Below are 9,038 nucleotides of genomic sequence, written 5' to 3' on the forward strand. Positions count from 1 at the left end.
GTCTTATTGTATCTTATCTGATGTAATGAGTGTAATGAGTACAGCTGTATTTTTGTGACTTGTAGAAAGAGACTATGCCAATAAGTCGACATCTCGACGTTAGGATAAAAATAACACGATGATACGACAGAGTTAAGTGTCGTATGATTGCGCCAATACTGTCGTGATGTCGTGTTGTCGCGTTATGAAAAGGGCGAGATTTAACATGGCCACTATCAGCCACCATAGCTATGAACTTTTCAGTAGACACCAGTAAATACTCAGTTGGGATCACGTGGTTTTGCACATTTTCTTAGTATGGCGTTCAAAATTTCGCGGCACACTGGTTGAGAATCACTGGGGTTTAGCAAGATAGGATAACTCTTGTCAAACATCCGCAAATATAAAGTGGAGATGTTCCAAGTCCATTACAAAACACACAAGGTGATCTTTAATACACATACAGGACGTGGCCTTGGACAAAACGCATGGTATGTATGGTTCGGCTATTTTCAGGACACGTAAAGTACATGTACACAAGTATCCAATATAGTATCACCGTTTATGTGTAGAGAAAATAATGGAACGTTAATGCATCAATGCTGGTTTATTTCTTTGCTTGAACTTCAACTTGAACACTGAATGTTTTAGATCCCGGCACTGAGGTCGTACCAGGACAGTAGGTTTATAGAACCGTGTTATTTGATCTCGCCCGAAGAATGGGGGGGGGGGGCAAAGGCAATTTTTGCCCGAACAGCAGTTATAAGGCCTAATCTTAAATCGAATTCCAACACTCAAGGGTTCTTTTACGTGCACGCCAATTTGTAGGCAAGACCTCGACTATACCACGACCCTTGTCAGATCCTGCACCATTGACGAGGAAGAACGGCGCCAGATAATCGCGATGAACTTTCCCGTTCAATACATGGATCGAACATCGGACCTCCAGGTTAGCGAACCAATGTCTGATTATTTTTATACCGACTGCACTTATTTTGCGACTGACTGCTTTTTCCCTGAAACCGTGGTCAGACCTAATAGCGTTTACACTACGAAAATTTAATCGTGCCGTGCCTGGCACCGTGCCGAGACCACCTCACTTCAGTGCGCCAAATTGGCACGGTACTCAGTACGGCACCGTAGAACTGATCTTTGATGACACGCTTTTGTTTGACCCGTTTACACTCCAAAAAATTAATCGAGCCGTGCCTGGCACGCCTAAAATTTGTAATGTAAACGGGGTTAATGTTACTATGGTTTGTGGATGCAGTTCTCATGTAACAACTGTTCGTATTCCAAGGAATTATCATTGAACTGAAATTCAACCGTGTATCTGTTATCTGCTCGTTCCTTTAGTCGTTATATAGGGACAACTCGTATTTTCCATTTTGTTGCGTCACTTCCTGTTTCTTTAAATCTTCGTTACACATCTACCGTATAAACGGTCTTTGTGTTAAAATTCTATTTAGAATGCGTTCCCGTTTCTTCAAATCTTCGTTACACATCCACCGTAGCAATGATCTCTGTGTTAAAATTATATTTAGAATGCGTTTAACCATTGTTGTTACTAACACTTTCTTTATTTATTTTCAGATGGAGCTGAAACTAACTGACCACGAAAACTATTCTACCAGTGTTCTAGAATCTTTGAACACTTTCCGGAAAAACGGTGAATTTTGTGATGTTAAAATATGTGTTGATACAGACACTCTGCATGCATCTAAGGCTGTTTTAGCTACCCACAGTCGGTATTTTAGGGCAATGTTTTCTGGAAATTTCCAAGAATCGTCCGCGGGCTTTACTGTTGTTAACTTAAGTGGTGTTTTCCAAAGGCTTAAAAATGTGGAAATATGTATAGACTCTTTATATAGAGGAAAGATTGGTATTAACAGAGAGAACATTGTAGAAATTTTTCAGATTGCGACTTATTTGACTTTTGATGCTATAACTGAATGTTGTGTTACATTTATTCAGGACAATCTGAATGTAGATAATGTCATTTTCTATTATAAACTTGTGTTGGATTTTCACTCGCCAAAACTACATACCAGAATATTAGAAATATTAGAAGCACGTTTTCACGACGTGTTCATATTTAGAGCTGAAACTTTAGATCTGTCCCTGGAAGATCTAGAGAGGCTGTTCTCTCTGAACTTTCAAAAACACTGTACAAAGACCAGCTCTGATTATTTCATGGAAAAAGTGGTTTCTTTGCATGGTGCTGATCTCGTTGATATGACAATAGTAAAGAACCAAGGCAGTTCTGAACATGCTAACACACGTACTAAAGATCATCGACAGTGTTTGTTATTAGCCTCTTCGGATTTTGAGACTGGCCAAGAAGACTTACCCTCTAATCTCTTGCTTGCTGTTTATGATATAAGTAACAAGGTTTGGCTGAGTATTGGTAAAACGGAACTGCCATTTATTTTTACACCTGACTGGAAAGCGGTATTGTTTAAAGAGTGTGTGGTTTTCCTGAACCACAGAGTAACTGTTTGCTTTTCAGTCAACTTGCAGACTTTAAAGTGGAGTACGTTTTACATAACCAGTATTACTGAATCCATGCAAGGTCCTTTAAATTGTTTGTTACCCACAGTTCAAGGGGGTAATATATTGATTTTAGCGGTTTCCAGTCAATTAATCTTTACAAGTAACATGTGGGTGAAGCAAATGAAATATTTCAAACTCACGCCTGATTTCCGGTCTGTGCTGGTTGCTGAAGTTTCCCGTGATTACCATATTGATACGTCAACGACATTAATGAATAGTTCTGATGAATTCTCTGTGTTCGTCGAAGGAGACTGTGTGTTTTACAATGGCCAAGAACGATTTATGGGTGCTGAAATTTTTGTATTTGATTCGACCACAGAGGAACTGAAATCCCACAGAGAAACTTTTACCACTCCATTACCAGCCTTTGTTTTGATTAAAGAGAATGCTAGCTTAATCAGCAATGTTGACCGCGTCTATCTCAAATATGATCACACAACAGAATCATTGTTGGAAGTGAGTAAGTCAAGTGATGAGTTATATAACTTAGACAAACCTGCTAATAATTCTAATGCCTGTCAGTCCGACTTGGGTAAACCCGTAACACCAGCAAATCTAGTTTCTTTCAATTCCTCGATATGGAAGATTGATAACCCGTCTAAATATTGTAATTCTTTGGTGGAGAAAAGTGTTCAAGATAAGGCTGATTTAAAGGTTGACATTCATCCTCCGCCACCTTTCATGAATTCTGTTTATTTTATAGCAGGTCAAATACCGTGTTCATGGCTTGATTCCTTGGACCAGGCGGAGTTTCAGGAGTCAACGGTGGTGTCTGAACTTTAAATCAAACTATTAAATCAATCCATTAGTTTTGTACATTAGTTATTTAAACTTGTAAAAATGGAGCCGTGAACTAAAAGTAAAGATGTATTGTGGATTTCCCCATATTTGTAGGATTAGAAAACCAAACTAGCTTGATTCACCTTGATACCGCACTCATAGATCCCCTTTCTCCTCGGATTATGGTCATTATATTTTTCAGCGGATGCGAGTTTCAGTTTGTCCTATTTCACTTCGGAAACATATTGGTACCGCTTTACTTCTATAGAAAGGGTTCCACTAAGTGCCATCCGTGAGAAGAATCCGCTACAAAATTGCAGCTACTCTACCCCCACCTCTGGCTATTTTTGTTGTAGGCCCTATTATCAAGTACGTTTGGATCACGTGACGTGGTAGGTTCTGACCATAGGCATACGAGCTGGGGGGGGGGGGGGCACACAATTGTACTTTGTAAAAGTTGTATAAAAAAAATATTGCGTTCTTGAATGTGTCCAATTAAACAGCGAATTTATTATTATTATGTAACATACTAAGAACCTAACTACATTTTTTGGGAACCCACCACCACCGCCCCCCCCCCCCCCAGTCAAAAATTTCCCCGTACGCCTATGGTTCTGACTACCCTCGTTTTGACGTGTAACAGCAAGAGTTTCACTGTAAGATGCACCCAGTAAAATGTACTTGAACTCACATACTGTGTTTGTTAACAGAACCCATAAACCAAACATAGGGTCAGAAGCTGGTTCTGAATTTGGACTTTCGTTTGGTCCCAGTAGTCGCACTTCATTCAATCATGGTGCCATCAAACAGCGGCGTGATGAACACCCCGTCAGTAGGCCTACAGTAGGCCTACAGCCGCCTAATGGATTTGATTTTACGCCGACACAAACGTGGCCTAAATGGTTAAAACGATTTGAAAGATATAGTTCTTCATCAGGACTTTGTATGGAATCAGCCGCAAAACAAGTGAATAATCTGATTTACGTAATGGGACCATAGGCCGAAGATAATATTTTTCTCAGCATTTCCTTCACCGAAAAGATTGTGTATAGCATATTGAACGGAGAGTAGGCCTAGAGTATTATAGCCCGTTCAGACGCTTAAGTTGAACTGGTTTAAAAACCTAGGGGGATCGTTAAACCAGTTTAACTTCGTCGTCTGAACGCAAATGTGGGGCAAATAAACCAGTTAAAAAAAAAACAGCTCGCGAGCTGTCTTTGAGAAGGCTTTTTATATTAAACTGGTTCATCTTGGCCGTCTGAACTGGTTGGCTTAAATTTAAAAACCCCGGCTCCAGTTCGCTCTGAGCATGCGCAGTACGCAGTAAGTTTCATTCCTGGGAAAACACTCGACAAACCTCGGCAGAATACGTTACTCTACATCTAGCCTCGGCTGTATGACGGTAAATGATATCTACCTACGCCTATACAATTGCGATGCGGTACCGTTTTACTTATTTGGAAAACTTGCCGCTTTTAAAAAAAGTTATCAAAATTGCGTCGTTCGAAGCGTGTGTAGAATTTTCAGTGCAAAGTTGTCCTTGTTTGAAGAAAATCGGATAAACTTGAAAGAAAAACAGCTCCTGACATTGAAATATTTGTATGATAAAACATTCTTCGAAGGTTTCGTAATGGGCAACGCCGTTGGTAATCCGGGAACTTGAAAGTAGATCCAATGGCGGACTTCGTCATACAGCCGAGGCTAGATGTAGGTTTGCGGAGTGTCCTGGGAATGTGTCGGGGTCAAGCTGTGCCAGTGTTATCGAAAGCGTGCGAGAGCCGAATAAAGAATATGAAGCTACCTATGCGTAGTTAACTCTAACCTGCGAGGTCAAAATAGTTAAACTGGTTTGGCTAATAGTACGTGTGAACGCAACACGATTCTGTCTTTAAAACCCCGGCGATTTTGAACTGGTTTAAAAATAAGCGTCTGAACGGTAGGCTTATATTAGATTACGTCCCGATTCCAAACCTTATTCAGTCTTAACTTCTAGAGCTGTTAAATTGCCTCAGTATGATAAGTTGGAAAAAGATTGCACATCTTATAGAATTAGATGTTATTTTACGAGTTGAGGACCCCACTGAGTGGTGTTTTCCGATAGAGCCTATTGAGAAGGCTGACAGTAGAATTCGCTTATGCGTAAAGATTTCACCATGTTGAATAAAAATGCATATGTTACCCACGGTGGAGCAAACACTAGCTCAGTGGTTCTCAAACTTTTTTTTGCCAACGGCACACCTTGGAACACATGACCCCCCCCCCCCCCAAAAAAAAAAAAAAACAACAAAAAAAAACCAACAACAACAACAGAGGCACACCTGGCTAAATATACATGAAAAATATTTGAATTTTGCAAAGTAGAAACATGGCAAGTCATAGACGGTATACAACCGTAGTCACAGACTAGTTACAGACAAATAGAATGACTCAAACTAAACAAGCCAACAGTGAGGCTGATGTCCCCCGCCGATCTCCCAAAATAAAGAGATGACTCCTATTAATTAATCGCACATTTATTTTTTTCAAAAGTATCAAGCAATCAAACCGATTATCACCTACACATTAAGTTACATCACTCTCTATCAGGTAGAATCAAAGTTATCTTGTCCCAAAGGATCGACCAATGAAATTGATTAGCTCTGTTAAGCTTTAGCTCGAAATGTTAATCATTGAACTCAGTCAAGACATTCACCTAATCAACATCAACATCAAGTTTAAACTTTCTACCTCAATTAAAAGCACAGTTATGTTCCAAACTCTTAACCAATCAAATTGCTTATCGATCCTTAGCCTAAGCAAAAAATTCGCATCAAACTTAGTCAAGGTAATGATTTAATGAATTTATACTCGGAGTTTCATCACTCTCACTTAATGAAAACCAAAGTTATTGGCCCCAAAGCATCAACCAATCAGATTGCTTATCTCTGCTTACCCAAAGCAGAAAATGCTCATCTTCGAACTCCATCAAGGCATTCGCCTAATAAACACTTACGCCAAGTTTGAACGTTCTATCTCAATTAGAAGGAGAGTTATTGTGTTCCAAAGTCTCGGTTTTCCTCTCACTGCTAAAGAACCCTACACACAAGCGAATTATTGAAAGAGGGTTGAACCATGTTAGTCCTGAAATGACCTTGGTTGTGTGAAATGGACGTTAAAACCCATTTCTCTCTTTATCTCCCCTTCTTAAAGTCTCTCCAGCAGAAACAGCCAAGACTTTCTGTTTAACAGCAAAAGCAAAAACTTCAATTATAAAATTTATTATCTATGCCTTCTCCTGCAGCTGTCTCCTCCTCTCTCCCCCTACGCCCACATGGACGTATATTGTCGTCGCCCATGTTCGTCCACAATTTGTTTGTGGACACTCTACGGGTCACAATTTTTATCCGATTTTCACGAAACTTGAAATATAGGTCTATCTCCCAAAGATATCGGTTCCTTTCAATATTGGCATGTATCGGATCATACCTTCATGGATTATGGCCCCTGATTGTACGAAAAATCACGTTTTTAGCTTGTGGACACAATTTTGACCCGATTTTGATGAAACTTGGAATGAATGTTTATATCCCAAAGATCTTGGTTCCTTTCGATATTCGCGCATATCGGTTCGTAACTTCCTGAATTATGACCCCTGATTGTACGAAAAATCGCGTTTTTAGCTTGTGGTCCCTCTAGAGGTCACAATTATTATCCGATTTAAAAAAAAACGTTTTAGTATATCACCGTTACAATGATGGTTGAGTTCGAATTTCGTGAAAATCGGACGAAAACTGCCGGACAAAACGGCCGCCCCTTGTACGCACATATTGATCTTGGTTCTTTCGATATTCGCGCATATCGGATCGTAACTTCCTGAATTATGGTCCTTGATTGAACGAAAAATCGCGTTTTGAGCTTGTGGTCCCTATAGAGGTTACACAATTTTTATCCGATTTAAAAAAAACATGTTAATATATCACAGTTATACACTAATTTCGTGAAAATCGGACAAAAGCTGACGGACATAATGGCTGCCCCTTGTTCGCAAATAGTGTAAAAAATATGGTATATCAAGGTTGTGAACCCTCTAGAGGCCACAGTTTTTATGGGATTTGGATGAAACTTTAAATATATGTTTTTATCATAAAGATCTTGGTTCTTATTGATAATCACACATATCTGAACGTAACTTCCTGGATCATGGCCCCTGATTAATCGAAAAATCGCATTTTTAGCTTGTGGATTCTCTAGGTCACATTTTTTTTTCCGATTTTAAAAACTGTTTAGATATATTACCATTTCACCATAATGAAGGTTGAATTGGAATTTCGGGAAAATCGAAATGAAAGTGCCTGACAAAATGGCCGCTCTTTGTACGCAAATAAGTATGTAATACAAAAGTTATGGACCCTCTAGAGGTCACATTTTTATCCGATTTTGATGAAACTTAAAACATATCTTTATATTCCAAAAATCTCAGTCCGTTTTGATATTTGCGCATTTCAAACCATAACTTTCTGGATTATGGTCCTGATTGTACAAAATGCGACCGACTGATGCCCATACCCCTAGTACGAGTGACGCAGTTAGGAACCGAGCACCACAGGTGCGAGTTTTGTAGGGGCCATGTGCAGTAGCGGATCTAGATGGGGTGGGGGAGGTCCAAATCTAGGGGGCCACCCAAGCCACACTCCCACCCCACAATGAATGTCAACAAAATACTGGCTATAACATTAAGCGTCCCAGGAGAACATAGATTGCATTGTATAATTATATAGTTGTCGATCGTTGTCTCGCTGGAAAGCAGTTTTATTTAAGTTGACATAAAGTTTATGACATATATGATTGTGCCTATAACACTGAGCAACCTGAGAAAATTTTGAAAAATTGAGTCAATATCTTGGCATTTGAGGTCATTGCTGGGAGAAATTCTTGTGGACGAGAGGACCAGAAATGTGAGTCAATAAGACAAAATCTCGAGATCTGCCCCTGTCAATTCCGCCTGTTTTGCAAGAGTTGACAGAACTTTTGTATAGTCTGACGCCCCACGACCCACACACCAGTGCCAGTGGTACTACTAACATAACTAGGCAGTTCAGTATAACCGTCAATATGATAGTGCTGAGACAGTATAAAACAACAGAGGAGTGGAAGAATGATGTTATAATGGAATCGAGCGCCGCAGGCGCGAAAAAATTTGAGATGTGTAACCGAGCTTTTAATTTTTGGGACTGTGCCTGACAATTTTAGTCAATGTCATGGCAAATATGGATCCAAATTCTCGTTAACGAGAGGATAAGAAATGGGACAGAATCTTGAGGCCTATCTGTCAATGTCGCCTGTTTTGTGAGAGTAGAACTAACAATTCTACAGTCTTTTGACCCACGACTCACTCACTAGTGGTACTACTAACTGGGCGATTCACTGTAACTGTGAATATGATGTGATGAGATAGTATAAGACAGAGAAGGAGTTGAAGAATGATGGCATAATGGAACTGAGCGCCGATATGTAACTGAGCTTTTAATTTTCGAGGACTGGGCCTGAGGGCACTTTACCTCAATGGGGCGCTTACTTGGTCTCTGAAATGCCCTGGACTTTGGGGGGAGATTTTGCAGAATTCTGATGGTCAGAAAACACCCCATTAATTCATTTAGTCTGAGACCGTCTGCGGTGAGCACTTTTTTTGAGACGGACTATTTTTTTGCCATGGGGTTAAAAATATTTTTTTCAAACATGATAAGTCG

At 39.8% G+C, this 9,038-nt stretch overlaps 1 protein-coding gene across 1 annotated transcript; it reads left to right on the forward strand.

Moving 5' to 3' along the window:
* Positions 1 to 341: 341 nt before the first annotated feature.
* Positions 342 to 3,445, forward strand: LOC126815818 (uncharacterized). Its single transcript, XM_050541778.1, has 2 exons — positions 342 to 470; positions 1,573 to 3,445. The coding sequence occupies exons 1-2, from the start codon at positions 468 to 470 to the stop codon at positions 3,313 to 3,315; spliced, it is 1,746 nt and encodes a 581-aa protein (XP_050397735.1). The 5' UTR covers positions 342 to 467; the 3' UTR covers positions 3,316 to 3,445.
* The last annotated feature ends 5,593 nt before the right edge of the window (positions 3,446 to 9,038 follow it).

This window comes from Patella vulgata, chromosome 3 (genome assembly GCF_932274485.2).
Source record: "Patella vulgata chromosome 3, xgPatVulg1.2, whole genome shotgun sequence".
Taxonomy (NCBI): domain Eukaryota; kingdom Metazoa; phylum Mollusca; class Gastropoda; family Patellidae; genus Patella; species Patella vulgata.